Source organism: Molothrus ater, chromosome 14 (genome assembly GCF_012460135.2).
Source record: "Molothrus ater isolate BHLD 08-10-18 breed brown headed cowbird chromosome 14, BPBGC_Mater_1.1, whole genome shotgun sequence".
NCBI lineage: Eukaryota > Metazoa > Chordata > Aves > Passeriformes > Icteridae > Molothrus > Molothrus ater.
The window spans coordinates 14963361-14987626 of record NC_050491.2 but is presented as its reverse complement, the minus strand read 5'-3'; the positions used below and the strand labels follow the sequence as shown (position 1 = coordinate 14987626).

The window sequence follows — 24266 nt, the reverse complement described above, 5'->3', positions numbered from 1 at the left end:
CTCCGGCCGGGCCGGGCGGGCGGCGACGGGACGGGACGGGACTGGACGGGACGGGGCGGCGGAGCAGCTGCGCTGCGGTCGCCGGACTCACGTCCTTTGTGTGTGTGTGTCTGTGTGTCCCTCTGTCCCCAGGTACTGGTGGAGGAGCTGGAGGAGCACCAGGTGAGGCGCCTGTCCCGGCGGGACGGGGGAAGCCCTCGGGACGGCGGGGTCGGCGTTTGCCCTGCCCCGTCTAACCCAGCCCATCTCCGCCCGGGACACCCGGCGGGAGCGCGGCTGCCCCGCGGCGGGGCCGGGGGCAGCGGCCGGGGGGCTCCATCCCGGGGGGCGCAGGCGGGCACTGGGGGGGGCTCCCCGGGGAGGGGTCGCTCGGGCTCTGACGGCCGCCCCCGTCCCCGTGTCCCTCCCGCAGCTCATTCCGCGGCGCCTGGACTGGCAGGGCAAGGAGCACCGCCGGAGCTTCGAGGACCTGGTGAGACAAGTTTCACTCTTGACTTTTCCGACAACTTCCCTCCGCCCCCCGCGCCGCCGCCGCCGCCGCACCGGGCGCCGCGCTCCCCCCCCCCCCCCCCCGCCCCGTGTGTGTGTGTGTCCCCCCCACTAAGGCTGCGGGCTGCTCCCCGCCGAGGCCGCGGCGGGCCGCGGGGTGCGGAGCGGAGGGGCGGGCAGGGAGCGGAGGCGCGGCGGGGCCGGGGGCTGCCGGTGAAACCCCCGTGGGCCGCCCGGTGGCACCGGCGGAGCGGCCGCGCCGCGCTATTGTGGGGCCGGGGGTTATCCGAGGGCACGCACCGGGGCCCGGCGTGGCCAATGGCGCTGCGCCTTACAACGCGGGGAGCGGTGCACGGCGATGTGAGGCGGCCCCTGATTGGCTGCGGCGGCGCCGCGGCGAAGCCGGCGGGGCGGGGGGCGCGGGGCGCGGATCCCCCCCGGTCCCCCGGCGCCATCGCCGCCGCCTCGCCCGCGCCCCCGGGGCTGCCCCGCTCTGGGCCGGGCTCGGCCGCGCTGCCGCGGCCCGGCGGGGGGGACGTGCCGAACGTGCCGCCGGGCCCGGCGCTGCCGGGCTGGGTCAGGGATTCCCGGCCTGCGGCGGCCTGCGCGAAACCCGCCCCTCTCCGCGGCGTCTGGGCCTGCTGTCAGGCAGGAAAGGAGGGGTTAGGAAGTGTGGTGTTGTGGCTGTTAAATGCCGGTGAAATACACGGAGTGGCTGCTTTTGCTGAGTGCTGAACCCTATCAATGTGTGTCATTGAGGAAGGTCAGTCCCTCCGCAAGGCCGGGGGTGGGGGGTGGCCCCTGGCCCCGCACCCCCCGAGATGTGTCTGTGTGAAAGTGACAAAACTGAAGCTGTTCCAGTCCTTTTCCAAAGGGTCCAGGCGGCCTTGTTTTCATTTCTGGGAGCTCTGGGCAATGACGTGTGGCGCTGATGTAGCACTTTGCAGTTGGACGACTGTAAACTTCCCCATAGCGTTTATAGCTCTGGTACCTGTGCCCAGCGCTGGCACTCACCTGCAAGGAATGGAAAGCACGTCCTGGCCTCTCCCGGCTCCCATGGAGCAATAGTGACGTGGGATTTTGCCATTACTGTTGCTCAAACTCCTTTGCATCTGGCTCGGGAGCTGGTTTCCCACTTTAGCAACGTTGTAGGAGCTCAGGTGTGGACAGAACTCCTTGTTCTCTGCCCAGAGCAGACCTTTGGACCAGCTGCCTTTCCCTTTCTAAAGCCTCTGCAGAATTTCAGGTGAAAGCTGGGCTTCCTCACACATCTTGTGGATAATTCTGGGACTGTAAATTGAGTGAGCAGACATAGAGTAAGTTCTGCATTCAATAGACTTTGGTACTCTATGGTATTCCTAGAGAATCTGAAATCTAACTGTGGGCTGTCTCAGGTTTAGCGTGGTACTGCACCCAATATCCAGGAGGAGTGTTAGCAATGCCACTGTGCAGTCTTGTGTCAGACAGAGTGGTTTTGCCTATCACTTTGATTAACATACTATATTTTTTCCTTTCATTCTCTGTGGCACAGATATAAAAGCCGTAAAACCTTAAAATCTTTCTTTAAATATGTGTGTGAACATGTACTTTTCTTTAACATTTCAGAAACAAGAGAAAAAAAAACATTTTGAAGTGAGTTTTGGAGTTAATGGGAAATTTCTTATTTCTGTATAAACTCATATAATAATTAAATTTAAGATTTTTTTTCCTGTGTCTTAAACTAATCAGCACTAACCCATACTTTTAGTTTGGCCATTTATCTAGTGTTATTTGACTGTTTCTCATGGTTTACAGTAAGGAACAGGATTATAAATGAATCATTACAGTGAGACAGGTTGATGCCAGGTGGGATGACCTGAGTTTCTGTCTGTGAATCCTCAGAGTGTTAAGGATATTGAAGAAAGGCCTTTTCTCCCTCATTGCTTAGGGTTTGCTGTGTTTGGAATTTGGACTTTTGGCTGCATATGATTGTTTATTAACCTAAGCTCCTCGACTTCAGGGCTGGCTGGATGTCTGAATGTAATGTTCAGAACAGAGCCAGGGTTATGAAGGACACAAAGCACTCCAACCTTCTTTATAATTATCTCAGGCACATAATGAACCAAAATTAAATTTGAGATGCCAGCAGTTGGAAGTAAAGGGCTTTTTTCAACCCATTTCTGCTTTTTACAGTCAGAAACCCAAAATCGTTTGCAATCTCAGCTGGGTGGTACAGCTACTCTGGTCAGGCAGGTAATTGAATTTGTGAGGGTTTACAACCCAGAGAAGTCTGATTTGTTTGTGTGCCCAATATTCAGACAGAGTATTTCTTGTTCTGTTGTTTCAGCTTTGTTTTCCATCCTCAGTGTGGCTGTTCAGGTTCTGAGTGGTGTTTTTCAGAAAATATGCCAATACTGTGACCACTGAGTACGCTGTTACTGCTCCTGGGCTTTTGGGAGTGATGAAGATGGAGCAGCCCAATGGCCACTGGATGGTTTTTATCTAGAGAATGTTTACTCCCACTTCACTCGAGTTTTTAGGCAAGATCTGAAAGCTCACTGAGATTCCTTTGTTCCTTTTTTTTTTTCTTTTTAAATAAACCTAATCTTTTACTTTAAATATCAGGTATCACAGGGCAGACGAGTAATTTAAGACACGCTAATAAGAATTGTACCCATGGAGCAAAACCACACAGAATGCAAGTTTATGTGCATTTGTGCTCCCTTTGTTTTTCCTGTTTATTGTCACGTTGGAGCATTTTTTTGCCTGCAGCATGTGGCTGCCTGTCTAGGTAATCACAGAGTCACAGAGGATCCTGAGCTGGAAGGGACACACAGGACCATCAGTCCAGCTCCTGGCCCTGCATGGACACCCCAACAATCCCACCCTGGGAGCGTTGTCCAAACCCTCCTGGAGCTCTGGGAGCTTTGGGCCTGTGTCCATTCCCTGGGGAGCCTGGGCAGTGATTGACACCCTCTAAGAACCTTTCCCTGATCTTCACCTAAATGCCCCTGACACACTTCCAGCCATTCCCTGGGTCCTGTTCCCTCTCTCGGGGAGAGAGACTGGAGCTGCAGCCCCCAATGACTCCCCTCAGTTCCCTCTTCTCCAGGCTGAATTCTCCAGGTGTACTGCACAGTGGTTTTTACTTTCTCACTGACTGCAGGTGGTCTTGAGACATGAGATGTGTTGGTAAACGGAAGGGTCTGTGAATCAGAATCCCAGACTGGTTTGGGTTGGGAGGGACCTTCAAGCCCATCCTGTTCCCCCTGCCATGGGCAGGGACACTTTCCACTAGACCAGGTTGCTCCAAGCCCCGTCCAGCCCGGCCTTTTGAAGGTCTGAAGTGTGTCCAACTTGCAGGCAATTAGTGCTCTGGTTTTAAATGAGCCACAGCAGCTTGGTGTGGAGTCAGCTGCTCTACAGATGAGTCGAGCTGAACGACTCCGATTATCAGCACAGTCTCCAGTGACCTGCTGTTCCACATTATCTTTGTTTATTCCTGATAAAGGTGACTGGCTCTGCTCTGGTTTTAAGAACTTTCTGATGGACTGAGTCTTCTGGCTCAGCCTGGTTTGGTCTTTGTGCTGAAAAACACATAATTCCAGGCAAAACAGAAAATCAGCTGTTTTTGGAGAGTGGGGAATTTGTATCCATGAGCGGCTGTGCTGGTATGGAACAGCTTATGGGATTTGGCTCTGAGTTCCTGCCTTGCCCATCTGCATTGATTTAAAACTAGCCCTGAGTCCGAGGTGCTGGTATTTATAGATCCTGCCAATCCCAGCATTAGCAGAGCAGAGATGTTACGGTTTTGTCACCTCAGGAAAATATCATCTGTAGCATGGTCGTTCCAACCTGTTCTCTCCAGAGACCCCCGTGGGTAAAGGCTTTTTTAATTCCAGTCCAGATGCATATTAATGGCATCTTGTGCCGGTCCAGTGTCTGAGCTTCCTTCTGCTGAGATTCTCTATTTGAGGTCATCAGTAATTTCCTGCTTGCTCAGCTGTCTTGGCCTCTTGGCCTCCTCCACTGCTTTTTGATACAGTTGTCAATGGATTCTTAATTGATGGTTATTTTGGCAAATGAGGGAAGTGTTGGATGACTACCTGGAGGAGAGAAAGCCAGTGCTGAGGCCCAGCTGGACCTGCCCAGCAGGAATGGGAGCAGAGCAGCCTCCCAAGGGCCACGTCGCTGCCGCGTTCCAGTCTGCAGCTCCTGCCTCCAGTCTGTGCTCTGAAGAGATGTTCCACTGGGCTTCCCAAAAGAGATGGTTCCCAGAGCTCCCTGGTTCCCATCTCTGTCAAAACAGACATCTTAGTTTAAGTAGCAATCACAAAGAGACTTTTTTGGGTTGTTTGTTCCCTTCCTTGGAGAAGGAGTTGTCAGCAGCTGTAGAATCACCGACTCCTGATTTGGAAGCGACCCACAAGGATCATCAAATCCATCTCCAGTCCCTGCACAGACACCCCAAGAATCCCCCCTTGTGCCTGTGGGCATTGTCCAAACAGGGATCAGAGTCACACCAGGGGATTTGGTTTCAGGGATCCAGAAGCTGCTTGTCCCAGCTCCAGGGAGGACTCTCTGCTCGTGGTCTCTGAGGTGATGCTTCCAACCACAGGACCATGAACAGGTTTAGGCGTTGAATTTCTCCCAGCCCTGACGTGACTTCACTAATAGTTCTTTCCTTGTGCTTATCACTGGAGCAGCTTATCTCAGCCTGGCTCAAGCAGTCAGGACTGGGAGAGTTTTTTAAAAATAATAGATTGGCTTCACTTAATCTTTCACTTTCTAGAACTATTGTACCTGTGTGGTTACTGTGTCAGAGAACTCATCTGGTTCTGTTGCATTCTTGTGCTCTCATATTTTAACTTTTATAGGATTTTTCACATCCTAAGGCAACAAAACATATTTTCTTTATGATTTATCCCAAGATGCAGCATTTGTTCTCACTTAGCACGTTTTCAGCTCTGCATTATTTGAACATGCATGGTTTTGGCCTGTATTATTAATCTCTAATTTTTTCCAGTTTTCTGGTTTTCTGATTATTTTCTAAAATATTTTCTAATCATATTTCAAAATATTTTCTAATATACTTGAGGAGCTGATAATATCCTTGCTCCTGTTTCATTTTGCCACGTGGGAATTGGACAAGCACACACCTTTTGCCTTTTTCCATCCTTTAAGGAAAATCTGATCTGGGAAATGTTGGTTTTTTCAGCTGGATGTTTGGAGCTTCATGTTCTAGAAAAATACTTAAAATCCATTTACAACTCTCTCAGAGGTGAAAAGAAGGATTTTTGATTCAAGTTCTTCTGGGAACCTGAAAATAGAATTGCTTGTTTAGCTCTGGGCTGTGATTTAAGCATTTTTTTTCTGGAAGTTATTATGGAAAAAAGTCACCAGGAGAATTTGCTGCTCTTGCTGCCTGCCTATGGAGCTGTTTGTTAGTAACGTCAGTGCTAATATTCAGATTAAGGGCTGCTTATCTGGGGCTGTTGTGGGTTGTAGAAACAAGGAACTGTGCAGGAAAAGAAGTGAGATCAGGGAATGCTGTTGGGCCCCATGTGTGTCAGTGTTTGCTCTTTGCTGTTCCTATAAAACTGTGCCTTCATCTTTAAGCCACCAAGTCCTTTTCCATTTTGGAGGTAGTCAGGAATGCTTGTGGAGCACCTTGGGCTCTGTCTCTGCAGTGGGATATTTGCTGCCAGGCTTAATTCAGCACCTTCCTAGGCATGGAATAGGGTGAACAAGGGAGTGTTTGCTGTGCTACACTGGGAAAATAGTTTGGATTTTTTACACTTTCAGTGAGAATGGTATGGTTTGGGTTGCTCTGGAAGTAAAACTTCAGAGGTTCTAGGTTGGTCTTTTTGATCTTTTAATCTTAAGGTTGATACATCGCTGTGTGTTGGCAATTGGTGACTGGGGGGCTTGTTGCTAGTTATTAGAGATGGAAGTAAGAGTTTCATATTCAGATTTTACTTAACTGCAGATTCTATCTCCAGAACTTCCCTTTCAGAAGTCTTACACACTGAAGGGAGGCTGCTGCAGCATCATAAAATATTTTTTAGCCTAAACACGTTTACAGTGTTTCAGGAATGAGTTAAAATAAGAGGCAAATACCAAAGTTTGGATAATCCTTTTCTCTCATTTCAACTTCTGTTATATCCCATCATTTACAGTGAGAGACAGTTCATGCTCATACACTGAACTTCACTGGTTGTACTACTGGGAAGGTGCTGATGTAGTTTCAGAACTCTGATTTTAGGGAAAAAAGCTGAAATGACTGGAGAATGCTGTCAGTGCAGGAGAACATTCACAGGGTCATTCCTTGATGCTCACTCAGGGGATGGAAAGTCTTGGAATGAGAACATGGTAATGCACTCATCAGGCTTCTCATTCCTGCACTGAAAAAATGATGATTCTGAATCTTTAGAATCATCATGATTGATGAGATGATTCTTTAACCAGCAGTGACTGAGAGCTGAGTAAGAGGGAGGAGCCTGTCTCTTCTCCAAGAGTTCCATTCACACTGGAAAAGAGTTTTTAGTCATATTTAATTAACTGGTAATTTGTATATTTAATTAGATATATTTTCCTTTTTGGTTAAAATCTGAATTATGGGACAGTCTTGATCCATCTCATGGTGCAGGTGGTGACATTATCCAGCCCTGCCTGGCTTTGCTGGGTCCTGTAGCTCCACTGCTGTTGCCCAATTAGAATAAAAAAATTCCCAACAACGTGTGCTAATAATCTGTTTGATGACACAGTTGAGTGAACAATGTTTTGGCAGCAGGGCTGAGGGAATTGCAGACCTTTTCCTCCTTCCTGATGCCTGGCACTCCCTCCCTCTGGTGTGCTGGGGCAGGAGCTGGGCACATCCCTGGGACCTGGGTAGGCAGGAGTTGATCCATGGACAGAGGTGGATGGAGCTGTGTGTCCTGTGTCAGAGGAGCTCTGATGGGCAGCTTTTCCTGCCAGTTTGTAAATATGGGAGTCAGGCAGTGCAGGGCATTCTGGATAATGAGGCACAATTTATTTGTGGTTTGAACAGACTGTCAGAAAAACTGTTGCCACTCAGTCTCTGTCCAAAGGGAAAAATACAGGATGTTCTCCCAACATGACAAAATTGGAGCCTACACATGTGGGTCTTAAAGATACTCCCAGGAGCTGGGAAGTGGAGACTGAGTATTGATTTTGGGGATTTTAGGTAATTTTTAAGGTTTTTATTCTTTTGGACATGTGCTTCATACAGTGATGTCAATGCAAGGGTGTTTCAGTTAAGCAAAAATGGGAAGAGAATGAACTGAAAGGCAAAATAAGCTTAAAAAAAGTTGTTTGAGCAGAGCACTGCACTGGGGATTTTTGTTTCTTTATAAGGGATATCCTAAATTTATCCTAAATTAAGCTGTTACAAGCTGAAATTTCTGATGTGGCTTTTGCAACACTCCACATCACTTTAAAATGCAGTATAATTAATGTTGAGGGGATTTTCAGGGGGTTTAGGCTTGGTTGCAGTAACTTTACACTTAAATATGAAGCAAACTACTACCAGTAGAAGGAAAAAATAAAGCAATTTTCAAATGTCTGTGTTGTTTGTGTGTTTAGGTGGCTGTCAATGCACACATCCCCCCAGATTATCTTCTTAGGATCTGTGAGAGACTTGGACCCCTCTTGGACAAGGAAATCCCCCAGAGTGTGCTGGGGGTGCAGACTTTGCTGGGTGTCGGGCGCCAGTCTCTCCTGAGGGCAGCAAAAGGTGAGATTCTCAATTTATCTGGGCTTGAATTCTGTTTTAATGATTAACCCTCTTTTGTTGCCATTCCTGTTGGGGTATCTGTGTGTTTGCATTAGCCCTGCTTTGTCTCCTGTGCTTGCCAGCTTTTTTCTTCCTGAAATGCAGTTGTTGCTGGCCCTGTTGGATATATTTTCTTGGGTTGAAAATGCCATTTTAAGCAATTCTTGCCTACAGTTGCCTGATATTATTACTTCCTCTGCCTCCTTCCCCAGTGTGTTGGTGTTTGTGTAAATGATGTGAATGGGATTAGGGGTTTGACGTGTCTGAAGAATGCCATTTTTTCCATATACATTTACACACATCTGTGTCTAAAATCACAGAGCTGGGCTATTTTTCAGCCTGGCTTTTTCCATTCTTTGATTCCCTGCCCGTGCAGACACAGGACAGGGTGGTGGCATTTGGGGCAGCGTTTAGGGAGTAGCAGAAGGCCAGGCTGATTCTTCAGTGACAATTCCTGCTTGTCCTTGCTTCAAGTTAATTTAAAAGCCCCCATTCCTTTCATGAAGAGAGCACCAGTCCTTTTCCCTTTGAAAAACTCTCTCTGCTTGAGAGAATGATCCTGAGAGCAGTTTTGTGTTAGAACTAAAGAGATCTGAGAGCCATCTGCCATTGAAGTGATTCCTCCTTTCCCTCCTCACTCCATGCCCTTGCCACTTCCTCCCTGCAGGAGCCAGAACTTCCTTGATCCTCTGATGTGCTGATTCAGAGAGCCAGAATGTTGCAAAATTTTTTGTAGTGAATTAAATGAGCTGGTGGAAAAGGATCACAGGGCTGGAGGTGACACAGGAGGAGGAGCATCATCCTGGGAGAGGAGGAGGGATGGGAGAGCAGGACCTTCCTGTTTTGGTGACAATTGAGCACTTAATTCCCTGCATCCTGTGAAGTCACACCGTGATGATGCTGACGAGCATCTGCTGATCCATTGGATATCTCCTGGAGGGATGAGCTGTTCCCAAACACATTGCCCTACAGAGTTTTGGGACTGAGTCTTGTTTTGCCTGCGCTTTGCTGTAATTAGGTGCAGAAATTCAGGTTTGAAGAGAAACATTCCTTCACACTCAGTTTGCAGCTTAGAAGCAAACAGCAGCAAAATGTAAAGAGGAAATAAACATTTTTCTGCAGGGGAACAGAAGGGTTTAGGTGGATGGATCTATTTTAGGAAGTCTGAGTGCTGTTTTTAATGAATATTATTTAATACTCTGTGCAGCAGTTTGGGGTTTAATCAGAAGGTGCTCTCAGGAGTCTCTGAGTCACCTCAGCTTGTGCACTTTATGTTCAGAGACCTACATGGTGCTACACAAATCCACCAACCTGCGGCACTGTCCTTCTGCTTCAGCACTTACTCACCGTGGAAGCTCATTTCTCTCCCTCCAGATGGCCAGAAATGGAAGAAATCCAGGTCTAATTTCTGAGGCACTTTGAACAGTCTCAGAAAAATCACTATTGTTCTAGAGAGGAGCCTCTCTGAGGCCAGTTGGCAGCAGCGGGCTGGAGAGTCTTTAAAGAGAACAGTCTTCACTTTAAAACAATGATTTTTTTTGGTGGGGGGGGTGGGGTGCAGATGAAAATCTGAAAGGAGGGAACATTGCCACATATTGCAGGAAAACAGATTTATTGGAAAAAAACCCTCACTTCTTTCACTTTTAGGCAGCAAAATGTGAAATCTCAAATGTGCAGTTCCTAAGCAGAGGTGCTTTGAGTGTTGGCATTGCAGAAGGAAAACATGTCAGAGTTCAGCTGGGCCTCAATATAAAGTGCACCCACTTTTTAAATTCACTTTTTCCCTCCATGGATTTAGAGTCAATAATCACCCAAATTAAGCAAAAAATAAGTTGAAACCATTTACAGTGACACTGCTGGGGAACTGGAAGTCAGAGTCACAGTCTTTTAATGAGGAATCTGACAAAGTGTTCAGTCAGACAGATCTTATTCTGGGCTGGTGGGAGTGGTGCTTAATCTCTTGATTATTTAATGTATTGATTATTTCTTGTCCCTTGTCACTCTTGCTGGTGCAGACTTCAGACACACATTATGGAAAGGATCTGCATTTGCAGCTCTGCACAGGGGCCGACCCCCCGAACTCCCGGTGAACTACGGGAAACCACCGAACGTGGGTGAGTCTGGAGGTCCACAAAGGCCCTTTTCTCCTCTCTCTATTTATTCCTGTCCCACTGAAAGCTCCTCTCACTGACTAAAACACTGCTCTGGGTTTGCATTAACGTTTTCTCTGACATTTCATAATGAATTAATCTAAAATAGATCTCTCCATGACAATAGGATCATTTTTGTGTTATTCTGGCTTGGATTTTCCACAGTGTGTGTAGCCATGTTTTGCATGGTTGTTTGGAGGGCAAGTGGGCTGGAGTATTTTGTTATGATATGCCTCCATAATATGTACATGTGGTTGTAAGATTGGATGGGCATGGTCACAGGAGCATGGAATCCTGGAATCATCATGGAATCCTAGCCAGAACAAAGAGTCTGGCTCCCAGGGAACTTCTTTGACTCAAGAATTCCTTTCAGTTGGATTATGACAGAAAACAGGCTGCTTGCAACATCCCTCTCCAAAAAGGAAATAATCACCAAAGCAACATTTGTGTTCCTTCAGCCTCAGTTGTCCACACAATTAGATAAAGAACTTGTATAAAACTCAGATATATGCGGGCTCTCAGCTTGCATCTCATCACAGAGCTGCTCTGTTTTATATAAACTCAAGTGTTTGCCTTGTATGGTTTGAACTTTCATTAACTGCTTTTATAGCAAAAAAAAAATTGATTCTTGCAGGCATAAAAGTAAATCCTGGTTTGTTTCTTTTTAGGGCATTTTATCTCTGTGCAAATGGATACATTTTCTTGGTTTGTCAGGAACTCCTTTCACTTATGGGTCCTCCCTCCCTCTGGAGAAGCAGGGATGGTGCTGGCAGTTTTCTGTCTGTGTATTTATTATTTTAGGCTGGTTCTGCAGTTACTTTACTGTGAACAGTTGTGCTGATGGATTACTAATAGTCTGAATTGCAGATTTATTGAACACAACTCCTCTGGTTGTATTTCTGCATGGATTCTTGGATCAATTCTTTCATCAGACTGGGTGTTTTTGGAATATGTGGTATTATTAATGAGGCATCCTGGCAGATTGGACTTCAGCATTTGTCATGCTTTCATGGCAAAAGACTGTGCTGCTTGCTTGGTAACTAGTGAATTAAAGAACAGAACAATTGCTTTGTTTGGATGTTTTCCTAATTGTTTCTTTTTTTTTTTTTTTTTAAGAAATGCAAAGGTATTATATGGAAAAGGGTCTTTCATAGCCAGGAAATAATTTACTTGATTCCTGGAAGAGTACAGTCCTTGGTGTAGCTACCTAAACTACTACTAGGAGGGGAAAATGTACATAAATACTAAAATAAGGAATTGACTTCAGGCAGGAGTTTAATTTTGGGATTCCTTGTTCATCCTGAAGAGGAAATCAGAACATTCTTTGTCTATTTGTGCAAAATGGGTGTTTTTTTCCTGGTGAGTGGTGCCAGCCAGAGATGCTGCAGTGTGTGTTTCTTGAGTACAAGATGAAGTGTGCCCGACCTCTTTGGTATTTTGGCATAACTGTGAATTCCCACACTGTGCTGGCTCAGGCAGATGAACTTTTCTGGAATTACTTGCTGAAGGAGTTGGGCTGAATTAAAAGACTCCCATTAATGTGTATTCTGGAGTGAGGTGATTGTTTAAGTACCTGTGCAAAGAGATAAATAAGGTATAGAATGAGCAGCCAGGAGTATTCTCACATCGTTTCCCTTCCAGTGATAAGGATTTAAGCTTTTCACCATCAATTCTAAGATAGTGTGGTCACTGATGGGATTAACTGGGAGGGCCCAGCTGCAAAAGTTGGGAGTTGCAATGGTTTCCTTTCCATGTGGTTGGGATGGGACCTTGTGCTCCATAATCCAAAATAAAAGGTCCTGCACAGTGGAACTGGAGCAGGAAATCCTTGTTGCCTTTTCCCAGCGTGTTTATGCAGAGCTGAGCATCTTCTGGCTGGGGGAGTCTCTGGGAAAGTGCTGAGCTGTGGAAGTCATTCCCAGGGCTGTGGTCATCTGCTGGAGGGGGACAGGGAGGGAAAACACTGGCAGGGCTTCCTGCTGCCAACAGGATGCCACGGAGGAGGAGAGTCTGCTCGAGCCTTTCTGGGCAGATTTTTTTGCTGTAGTGGAACTTTCAGGGCTCCCTTTGTGCTCTCCCAGACAGAAAGTGGAAAGACTGGTCATGCAGTACCTCAGGACTGGGAGTGATTCCCCTTTGATAAACCTGCTTTTGATGCTACTTCGATTTTGTCAGGGCTTTTTTTTTTTTTGTGCAAGCAGCTCAGAGCAGATTAGAAAGAAGGTTATTATCACTCTTTAAGAGCTGCTCTAACCTGAGGATGGAAATCTTTCTGTGAGCAGCTGTTGTTAGTGAAAACAACACAAAATTTGGAAGCAGAAGGTTTTCAGCACAGTCTCAGTGAATAAGCATTTCAGCTGGGTGGAAATTCACAGCCAAGGTGCTGCAGGTACCTTGGTCCTGCCAAGGAGCAGCGCAGGGATGAGGTCAGGAATCGATGATGGTTGTGCTGGAAATGAGTTCCATGAGGTCAGCAGCGCCCAGAGCTGGAACAAGCTGTGCTTTTGCTGCTTTTCCTGGGTCCAGGCTCTTTGTGGCCACGCAGCCACTCTCTGAGAAGGTGTTTTCCATGTGGGAGCCAGCTCTGTTTGTTTGCTGGCATTCCTGTGGAAGCTTGGATCTCTCCCGGGAGTGGTACCCGATCCCTGCTTGGGCTTTGTGATGAAGGCAAAATCCAGATCCTCATTACAAAGTCACACAGCTTCTGGCAAAGGTGAAACAGTCTGATGGGAGCTCATCACCCCTGAGAACCTGATTTTAAAACAGACATTTGCACCAGTTTTCCCATTTTCTAATTTTCCTTGCAAAAAGTGGATCCAGACAAGGGTTTTAGGGAGAGCAGGAATTCCAGCTGGTGCTGCTCAGTGACTTTGCCTCACTGAAATGCTTGAATTCCTTCTGAGGTTGTGATTTATCTTTGAAGTCTGGGCTTTGTCTGATGATTGTTTTTTAAATCCAGCTTTCACTGGTGGGTTGTTGTTGCTGGGTTTGGGGTTTATCCTTCCTAGGTGAGTTTTCTTGGAAGGGTTCTTACATTGTGCTGTTATCTGTAGTAGAATGTGAGCTAAATTGTGATTTGGGAATTGCTCTTGTCAGCTTTTTAGCACTGCAGTTTTCCTCAAGGTGTGGCCGTCCAGGACCAAGGACTGGGGAAAAAAAAGAGAAAAATGCCTGTATTTTACAAGTTGGTAGTTGGAGGAGCTGAGGTGGCCCTTCAGTGTTGGGACAAAATTAACTTTTCTTATCAAGAAGGCTGAATCTCCTCCCTTTTTATGGGAAATAACTGTCTTGAAAGTTTTTCCTGGCAGGGAATAGTGAGGGGGTGGACTTGGCAGCTCTTACATCCAGTGTGGCATGAAATACATCAGTTAATGAGATAGGTTAGTAAAATTTTTTTGGGTTACTAAGTTGCTATTTCTCCATGTGGGAATTGTTGGGTTTTAGTGCTTTGGGGCCTTAGGAGGACAATAACTTCATTGTGCTGTAGAAAGGAAACTTGACAGGGATTTTTGTCATGTGGGGGTAATTCCCTATTTAGATATTGTGTATTAATCTTCCTAAAAATACAGGAATGGAGAATGTTTGCTTTGTTCCTTTGAAGCAGTGATAGGTTTTTTTTGTCCAAAGATGGTGTTGCCTTGATAAAGTTGTTGCTCCTCATGGCTCAACAATAGTTCTGGATGTCTCTGATTGAAGCATTTCATAAACAGGGCTTTTTATTTGGTAATTATCCATGGGAGATGGAGAAGTTTTATCCCCATTGTGCAAATAGGGAAATAAACACAGAAAAAAAAAAAAAAAAAAAAAGAAATTACTTTCATATCCGCTGAAGCTGAACTGATTGCAAGGCTGGGAATCGACCGGAACAGTGAGGTGCCAAAATTGTGGGATTTTGGTGCCTTTTGGTGCTTCCTTCATGGGATTTACAGCAAACAGCAGTGGTAAATGTTCAGAAGGATTGCAGGGGGACACAGAAAACATTGTGATTATAAGGAATATTTTGACATAAGAGTGTATCTTTTTGATTCACACAGTTCTTTGTGTGGTTAAAAAATATTGAAAGCCATTTGAAATTGCTTACAGGCAGACACACTATTATTATGTATTTAAATATATAAATATATATATATATTGAAATGGTTGAAACCTTGAAAGGCACAGCAGAATCACCATGTTGCTGAATGACTCTACATCTCTGTTGGCACACAGGGTAGGGAAAGGGAGGTGTAATCTTTTTAAGAATTCAGCTTTTAAGCTGTCATACTCAAAGAGTAAATAAAATAATGTGTAGGCAAAGCTGAGGTACCTTGAGCATTTATCACTATGTGATCTCTGTGTTAGAGGTAGGAAAAAGAGCATAAAATTTCAGTTTTATTTTGCTCAGGGTGACAGTTTGGTTTAACAGCCCTGTATAATATTAGGTATCAATTGAATAGTAGGTAGGTAGTAAATTAATTTGCTTTAGTGTGTTTTGCTTTTTAGTGTTGCTGAATGTGTGTTTTTACATGCAAAGCAAATATTGACTGAAGGTGAGGTTATGCTGGAGCCTGATGGCTTTTGCAAGCATCTTTTATGCAGCTTTTTTTCCCTTGTGTCATGTTTCAATTGCTTTGAGTGATTAAAAATAATCCACATTTCAGAGCCTAAAACTGAGACACAAAAATGCTTTCTTTAAAGCTGGAAACAATTTCTTTTCCTTGCTTGTGTGTAAATACTTCAATGGTATCAATTTACAGCAGGAGTTGCAGGTTAGGAACTCTTTGAAATGGCACTTCTTGACTTTGTAGATTAATTTTTTAACATATTCCATGATCTTTTTTTGGGTAGATTGGCGGCGATATCACGAGACAATTAGGACATGGCTCGAGTTTTTCACTGGATTTTTAAGCTGAAGGAGTGAAAGGCACTAAAGAGCTTTGTGGGGCTCCTGTGAAGCCCAGCCCACATCAAGGTGCAGGGGAAGATAAGGAATTTTGCTCCAGGGGATCTGCTATCACAGGCACTCCACAAACCCACCAGCACAGCTCTGTTAGATCCTCAAGTGCCACTGAAAAACCCTCTCAAAACTTTCAAATCCAAAGTTCAAGTGCTGTGAGTGAGGATAGGTTAGGGAAAATGGAAATAGGAGAATATTGGTGGAATTAAATACCCGAAAATGGTCTCAAATTGTGCATCCAGTCAAAGGCTTTTTTTTTCAGGGTGGGTTGGTGCATTCAGGTTTTAGGCTGTTCTTGGAAGGGCAGCTGGCTATGGAAACGGGAAGGAGTTTGTTGTGTTGCAGTTCTTTCTCCTACCTGCCATTCCTCCACCGGGAGTTTCCCATCAGTGCCACCTGTGTCTTGTTCTTCAATTCCACTGCCATGGGAATGCAAGGCTGTGGATGTGGAAGTCCTTTGGCCCTCACATGTGATCTGAAAGCCTTTCCAAGGAAAGATTTTTATCACTTTTTATCACAAAAAGACACTTAAACTATTATTGTACTCTTCTTGTAATTGATACTAGTAACATGTAATTTCCTAAATTTCCTGAATTTCCTTTCTTCCTTCAAAGATTTTCCTTAAAGATTTTCCACATCCATGTAGGATAAATGTATCTGTTACCTGTTCATGAATTGAACATTGGAATAACTCCCAGTTGTGGTGGGAACTTTTTATTCTGCTTATATTTTTGGTAAGGAAGCAGGTGCAGCCTGTGGTGGGTACTGAAAAGCTCCATCAGGAGTGGGATTTCTTTTTATAACACTGGACAGAATGTTCTGATAAAGTGGAAGAGGTTCAGATTTATTACCAAGTCTAATAATAAAGTCATTAATAAATACTATATTTGATTTAATATTTATTTACTCTGAGTTCTGGAAAAAATTCGTGTCTCACTCTTCTTTTTGCTTCTTTTTTGCTTCTTTTTTGCTTTCTTTTCTCTCCCAGTTCATATCCTTTCTGCCAGGCAATTAACTGGATGTGGCCGTTTCAGCCACTTGTTCCCAACATCCACCTACCAACACATGAAGATGCACAAGAGGATTTTGGGGCACCTCTCCTCTGTTTATTGCATAGCCTTTGATCGCAGTGGGAGGAGAATTTTTACAGTAAGTTTAAAATTTGGGCCTTTTTCTTCGTGAAGATTGCTTTGTTTGGTTTGATTTCTTTCTTTCTTGAGTTCCTCAACAGCCTCTAAGTCACTGATTGAGATGGAGATGTGACTTTGTTCAGCTGCAAGTTGCTTTTCTTCTTAATTTACCTTCCTGGATTTGTAGTGTGTCAGTGACAATTATTTTAAGTTTTTCTTCAGCATGCATTGACATCCATTTCTGTGGTGATGCCTTTGCTTTTTGTTGGGCACACTTAAAAATCAAGAGATTTTTCAAATGAGCGTTGCATTTTTAGCTGTTGATGTTAATCCCTGTGCATGGAGTGACAGGACGAGGAGGAATTCCCACTGCCAGAGGACAGGGTTAGGTGGGATATTGGGAAGAAATCCTTCTCTGTGAGGGTGCTGAGGGCCTGGCACAAGGTGCCCAAAGAGCTGTGGCTGCCCCATCCCGGAGCCAGGTCAGATGGAGCTTGGAGCAACCTGGGACAGTGGAAGGTGTCCCTGTCTTCCAAATAGATCCATTTCCAGCATAAACCATCCTGTGATTCCATGATTCTCTTTTATCAAATTGAAATCCTTGACTCCATAAGATGATCCCCAGGCTCCACAGTCCATACAATCATAGAATCCCAGAATGGTTTGGATGGGATGGAATATTTCAAAGCCATCCGGTGCCACCCATGCCATGGGCAGGGACACCTTCCACTAGCCCAGGGTGCTCTGATCCCCTCCAGGGTTCCAGGGGCAGCCACAGCTTCTTTGGACAACCTGTGCCAGGGCCTCACCACCCTCACAGGGAAGAATTTCTTCCTAAAATTGGACCTCGGTGGGATCCCACAGAGTTGTCCTGTCGGTTCACAGGGGTTGTGATCCCTGTCCATCCGCAGTGATCAGTGTGTGACATAAATGGAACCTGTCCCGTATTTTCTGTAACCTTTGGGAATTCTGTGCCATTCCAGGGGTCAGATGACTGTTTGGTGAAGATCTGGGCCACGGATGACGGGCGCCTGCTGTCCACCCTGCGCGGCCACTCGGCCGAGATCTCGGACATGGCCGTCAACTACGAGAACACGCTGCTGGCCGCGGGCAGCTGTGACAAGGTGGTCAGGGTGTGGTGCCTCAGGACCTGTGCCCCCCTGGCAGTCCTGCAGGGCCACTCAGCTTCCATCACTTCCATACAGGTAAGGACTGATGGGCTCTTCCCCTAAAACCTTGAATTAGAATGGGAGTAAAGAGCTGTGGCAGTCAAGGATAAAATCGGTGGTTTTGGCTGTGATTTGTCCCAGCTCAAGGGTGTTTTTCCTGGTTAACTCAATTCTATGGTGCAGGGGATAATCCTCCTGCTTCCACATGCTTATAGCTGTGTGATCCCACTGCTGCTTCCTTAGGTTTAGAAAATGGGAGATCTCATGCTCTTTTAGAACAACTCAGAGAGCAGCAGCATCTCCTTGGCTCAGCTCGTGTTTGGCATCTTTGGTGGTGCTCCTGGCACAGCACCTGACCCAACACTCTTGTCTTCACTGAGAATATTTGTTCTGCAGAAGGATCAGTTAAAATTCCTTACTCCCCATTTCTCGTTTCCTTGTTATCTTAGTTTTAAAAAGCTGCTCTGGATGTTGTAGCAAATGCAGATTTTCTTTAAAACAACTTCACAACTGCCAGGCAGAAGCCTCCAAAAAAACAAAATTCCAGGATGAAAAAGACAATCCCTGCAATTTGGCAGGTGATGCACATAGAGAGGAGAGTGAGTGGGGCTGTTTGGCTCAGAATCCCTCTCTCCTGGAGTGGTGCTGCCTTGGATTCAGCACAGGCTTCTCCATCGTGCCAGCATTCCCCAGGAGTCTCATTTCTTCCCATTTTCCCTACACTTCCAGTTTTGTCTGATTTCAACCATGTAAAGGTGATTGTGTTAGAAATGGCTTTATAACTGGTATATTACTTATTTACATGTTTATGTATGTGTACATATATAAGTGTGTGTGTGTTTGTGTGTGAGTTTTTCTCAAGCTCTTTGTAAAACTGAGTGTTTAATAATGTAATTTAAAATATGATCAGTCACTGCTTTTTGAGGAAGCAGTGCTGGATTCCTTTATCAAATTACCAGGTAGCCTGAGGATTAAAGGTGTTGCTGCAGTTATGAAATCAAGAATAAAAAGCTTTCCCACTCCTTAGAGTGGTTTAGGAATTAGGAAGAGAGAGGAGAGGGGATCCTGCTGTGCAGCTGTTCTTCATTGGGCTTGGATGCAGGAATAGTTGTATTTGCCATGTTTGATCCAGTTCTATCCTAGAAAGAACTGGTTTTGCCCCATTTACAGGGTTGGGCTTGTTTCATTTCTCCAACTTCCTTTGTGTGGTAAAAACAAAGAATTCCTAACCAAAATGTAGGTGTTTTCCATTTCCTCGGCTTTATTTTTATGGAAGTTCAGGTTCTGTGCTTACCCCTGATCTCTATACTCCTGGGGAGAAACTAATGTGTTAATGAAAAACATTCTTGTCAACAAGTTTCCAGCTTGAAAGAAGAGAAAATAGGAGCTGGTTTAATTGTTACAACTTTTACTTTTAGTTCTCTCCAGCAAGGAAAGGAACAACTCGATACCTCACTTCCACTGGTGCCGACGGAACAATCTGCTTCTGGCAGTGGCATGCAAACACCATGAAATTCAAGTGAGACTCTTGAGATAATTGCAATTGTTTGAACTCAAGGAGGAATTTATTTTTCATTTTGGCATGGAGAAGAATGCTGAGATAATGAAATAAGGGTGTTTTCTTGCTCAATAAACTGGTGTGTGGGGCAGGAGCACTTTGGGGTTCTGTGTTGTTGGAACCCAAAGGGTTCCAGAGACTGGGGTTGTTATTTCTGAGGTTTGTGCTTTGCAAGCCAAAGTTGTGGAAGAAATTCCAGCTTTTACATTCAGGATTAAATTCCTGTCCAAAATGTACAGGCAGAAGAATTAATTTGCTTTTAATCAGAAGAATGTACATATGTAGATGTCATCAGATCCATATTTAATCAGGGGGAAATGCTATTGGAATAATGGTTTGACAGGGTCTGTTTCAAATAGATTTGAATTGGTGAGGATAATGATAAATCGGTTCAATAATCTTCTCAGTTTAGGGAATGACTGTTTTCTTATTAAACTAAGGAAGGAAATTCCTAAAATGAAAAACAAATTCCAGCAAACTTAGGTGAGAATTATAAAATTAAGAGATTTAAGATGAGCTTGACCTCAACCTGCGGAGCTGCAGGGTACTGTTTGTGTTGAATAAAGAAGGAAAAATAAAAGTATTGTGTTTTGCATGTAGGGATCGTCCTGTGAAGTTTGCAGAGAGGTCCAGGCCTGGTGTTCAGATCTCCTGTTCATCATTCAGTTCTGGTACGTGTCCAGCATCAGCTGTTGCATGAATCTGGGGCTTTGGTGACAGTTCTGTTACTTCTCTTTAAATACAAATAGTGTTATACACTTTTCCTGTTAATTTTAGTCCTGTCAAATTGTGATTATTGGAAATATTCCCTGCAAAGTGTCTGCCTCAAGCTGCTCTTTCTCTTTTTTCCTGTAATTTAAGCTAAAATATCTTGACCAGTTCCAAGGCTTTCAGTCTCTTGTTTTGCACATCAGAAATATTTCTCTGTAACATCCTTTTAAGGCTTCATCTTGTAAAGGTTTTGAGTGAAAAGTAGTGGAAATCCTCTGTCAAAGATTACACTTTTGCCAATCTTCCAAATTTGGCTGAATTCTAAGAGGATCAATTCAATGTATTGGAAAATCTCAGCTTAACAAACCTTCTTTACAGCTTTGAATGAGCAAAAATACTGATTTTTACAAAGAAAATGATGTAATTACTCATTAAATTTGCTTTTTGAAATCGAGAACTTTTGTAGAGCTACACTCCTTTTTTAAAGCCAGAAATCCTGAATTAACTAAACCCATTTCATTACAGTGAACCACACAATAGTGCCCTTTTTGAGCAATACTGTAAAGAAATTACAATAAAATACCTTAATCACTGCATCCCAACTCAGCAATAATTTCTCTGATACGTGTGAAGCAGATATTGAAACTGCATTTAAATATTTTATTCAACATTTGCCTGTTTACATTGAAATTTTCTGGTTAAAACTAGTTTGCCGCTTTGACAAGAAAGCAGCAAATTAAAATAAATGAAGTTAAAATAAGTTGTTCCTTGGATGACTTTTCTTCTCACAGAGAATTCTCTGTTTTAGGTGGCATGTTCATTGCAACAGGGAGTACTGACCACGTGATAAGAATTTATTATTTGGGCTCAGAATCTCCAGAGAAAATGGCTGAGCTGGAATCTCACACGGTAAGAGGCAAATCCAAAAGAAAATCTCTTTTTCCCTCCTCCCTTTTCTTCATTTCAGGAACTTGATTTCTGTACATCCTATTTCTTTTTATTTACTGTCTAGAATTTGTTTGGCTTTCAGCGTTGTGGTATTTATATGCTTGGAAATTTGTGGGATGTTTATTTTTAAATCCCTTTGAGGCAAGAGGTTTGTGCAAGTAGGCTTCATGTATTTCATTCCCCAGAGAACTGAGGGACCAGGTGATTTTCTCTTATTGTTGAAAGAATTCTGTGTTGGAATGAGGAATTAAAACAGTTTTAATGCACAATGTCATTTTTTTCCTATTAAACTTGCTGTTGAATGTTTAGTTAAATCCACATAAGACAAAGTAATTCAGAATTTGGACTGTGCTGTCAAAATTTGGATCACGATGGTAACTTCATTTAGAAAATAAAGCTTAAAAGCATATTTTTTTCAGATAATGCAGAAGGGTTCCCATAAAAATTCAAACTACAAATTTACCACCTCGGGAACATTTTAGGGATTAAGCCCAAGGTCTGAATTGATTCCATGAACTTCAGTGGGAGTCGTGGCTCTCACATTGAAGTCTCCAAGCCAACTCATCTAACAACTATTTTGCTCACAAAAGAAAAGGATGTTTTCTGTATTGAACAGGTTTGGAAGAAGATGTAATTCCTTTAATTTCTTTAAATCCACTCTTAATCCTGCAGACAGCTGTCAGCCCCCCCTAAAACAAATCCCAGTTACCAGGAGATAGAGACATCAGTGGGAGTAAGGAAAGCAAATCATGGAGCCAGCACAAGTATTGAGCAAATTTTAAAAAGGGCAAAACTATGTCTAAAACATAACATTTGTTTCTCAATGATTTGTGAGTGTTAATAAAGCCAAGGTTTAAGTTTTTTGATGCACTTTCATGTTAGGTGTAAAAATTGCAGGAAACCATCACCTCTCTGAAGTTTTCTATTTCAGTGTTTAACGTAATTTGTCTGGTGAAGTTTTAACTTCAAATACAACTTCTCTGCACTTGAATTTTTTTACTTTTTTTTTTTTATTTGCTAAGTAAAAATCTCATAGAGATTTTAGGCTGATCTGATTTTAGGAGATCTTTTAGGCTGAGTTTTTCACATCTGTTGTTCTCTTCCCTCCTGTTTAGGACAAAGTGGTTGCAGTGCAGTTCTGTAACAACGGTGACAGGTGAGTGCTGGATTTTGGACCTGACAATGATGATATTTAATTTTCCAAACAACATTTCATGGAAAATTTGGCACAACAGGAAGATTTGCCCATGGGCTTGGCTTAATCTTGGACAAATTATTGCAGAGTGTTGCAAGATGTGTGTCATGTCCACAAGCTCGAACTCGTTGTCCTCTGCTGTAACAACAAAAATGTTCTGTAACTCTGCTTTTAATTTGGTTTTTCTTTCAAACAGCAAATTGGAACCCAAATTTTATAACCTTTCTGTGTAAGAACCTTCCCAGATAGCCCCCAGAGGGGTTGCCGGAGGAGGGAGAGCATTGTAATCAATGTAGTCTAAAGCAAAAGTTAAGTAAATATGGATGTTTTTATCTCAGCTTTTGCTCCTGTTCCTTATTTTGGTGGGCAGGAGGTTTAAGGGATGTGCCTTTAAGGGATGAGCCTTCCAAGCCCAACTGTAGCTGTGCACCTGTACTTGGAGAGCTTTGACATGTGGAATTATGTGGGAATGTGCTGGGATAATTGTACCACCAGTTCCTTCCAAGCCCTGTGTGAGGGAAGGAGGTCACATACTCACTGAAAATTAAATGATCTAACAATGCTGTGAATGGAAAAGGGGTACCTTCCTTTTTATTTCAATATAATGAAGTAAAATAAAGAAGAAAATTAATTTGTCACAAGCATTTTCAAACTCTTTTTCATCCCAGTGAAAAAAATCAGATCAGGGAAACTGAAAAGGTGAAACAATTACTTCATAAAATTGAATAAATTTGCCTTTTAAGTATAATTTTGTATATAAATGGAATATACTTCTAAAATGTATTACTTGAGGAGCTTTTTCCCCCAGTTTCTCAAGAAAAATTATTTCAGTAACATCAATGGCCAAAGCATTACAATGTGGTTAAATACATTTGCTGCATGCTTGAAATTTTTTAATAAGGAGAGTTTTAAAAATGAAAATATTCCTGTTAGTTCTGCAGGCAGGACAGCCTCCTTGTGCTCCATTTGGCTCTTTCCCTTGCCTGTCTTCACCCTGTCCCTAAGTTAATGCATTATAATTTATGCCAGACTCCTGGCACTCAGTTTCCCTTTCTTTGCTGCCACTCTGAGCTGCTCCAGGGATTTGCTGATGTCATTAAAAAGGGAATGTGCAGCTCGTATGAATTACGACATTGAAGTCATTCCAAGGCCATCTGCTGCTGGAGCCAAATGTAATTAATATTGTGGGCTAGAAACTCTCTTGTACCCTCCAGTATCTGAGAGGAAAATTGTAACCTCATGAGTGAGAGAAGTAGAGATGCACAAGTACACACTTCTAAGTGTATATATGTAAATTTATTGGTGTCCATGTGGGGATGAAACCATCTTTATTCAGAATTTCATGGCTTTTTTTTCCCCTTTGCCCCACAGCTTAAGGTTTGTCAGTGGAAGCAGGGATGGAACAGCAAGAATCTGGCACTACCATCAGCATGACTGGAAGAGTCTGGTCCTGGATATGGCTACAAAAATGACAGGGTAAACAGAGCAAGCAGAACACACCTCATGGGCACATTTACATGCAAGCTGAATCCTCCATTATATTGAAAACTGGTTATTTGCTTCCATTTCTAATTGATTTCCATGCATTTATTGAAAATGTCATGGTTTTGTCGACTGACACAGTTAATTCACCCCCAGATAAATAAAAATGTGTTGGTACTTCCCTATCCTAATGGTTGAGGGATATTTAGTATTTTACACATGAAATAAGAATGTCAAATGATTTGTCTTACAGAAGGAGGTTTTGGTACAGCCCCAGTGAACATTTGCTAATACATATATATATATATATATATATCCAACATGGTTCTTAACATTGTATTTCTACCTTAGGTTTCCAAATAAGAGGTGAAATTAGTGTTTGGTTCTCAGGTTCCATTAGGGTTTTGAGTTTTTCTTTTTGAGATCCTCAAGTGACTTCTTTTAAGTGCCCTGTAATTGAATTGTAATTGAATATTCACAACAACAAAGAGCAGAAATGGAGAAATCCATTAGGCACTTGCTTTGCAGAATTCTCCATATTTCAGTGGTTGCATTTGCAGTGTTTGCAGTCGGAAGTGTGAGTTGGATTTATTTAGCAGGTTCCTGCTCATTGTGGAGTTTACTGATATTGATGACTGATAAGAAAAATGCCTTGTAGGAAAAAGCCTAATAGAGCTGAAAGGAAAAATGAGGGTAGGGAAGGACGATGGCTTAGGAACAGAGG

The 24266-nt window shown here is 43.6% G+C and overlaps 1 protein-coding gene across 1 annotated transcript in view; it reads left to right on the top strand.

The window, feature by feature from the left end:
• The window catches only part of BRWD3 (bromodomain and WD repeat domain containing 3), a 50150-nt gene that overhangs the window by 334 nt on the left and 25550 nt on the right, over positions 1-24266 (top strand). Inside the window, exons 3-13 of the mRNA XM_036402460.2 lie at positions 133-162; positions 413-472; positions 8074-8224; positions 10279-10377; positions 16338-16498; positions 17463-17684; positions 19067-19167; positions 19807-19877; positions 20726-20826; positions 21981-22021; positions 23432-23536. Coding sequence (XP_036258353.1) covers positions 133-162; positions 413-472; positions 8074-8224; positions 10279-10377; positions 16338-16498; positions 17463-17684; positions 19067-19167; positions 19807-19877; positions 20726-20826; positions 21981-22021; positions 23432-23536 — 1142 coding nt within the window. The remainder of the gene's footprint in view (positions 1-132; positions 163-412; positions 473-8073; positions 8225-10278; positions 10378-16337; positions 16499-17462; positions 17685-19066; positions 19168-19806; positions 19878-20725; positions 20827-21980; positions 22022-23431; positions 23537-24266) is intronic.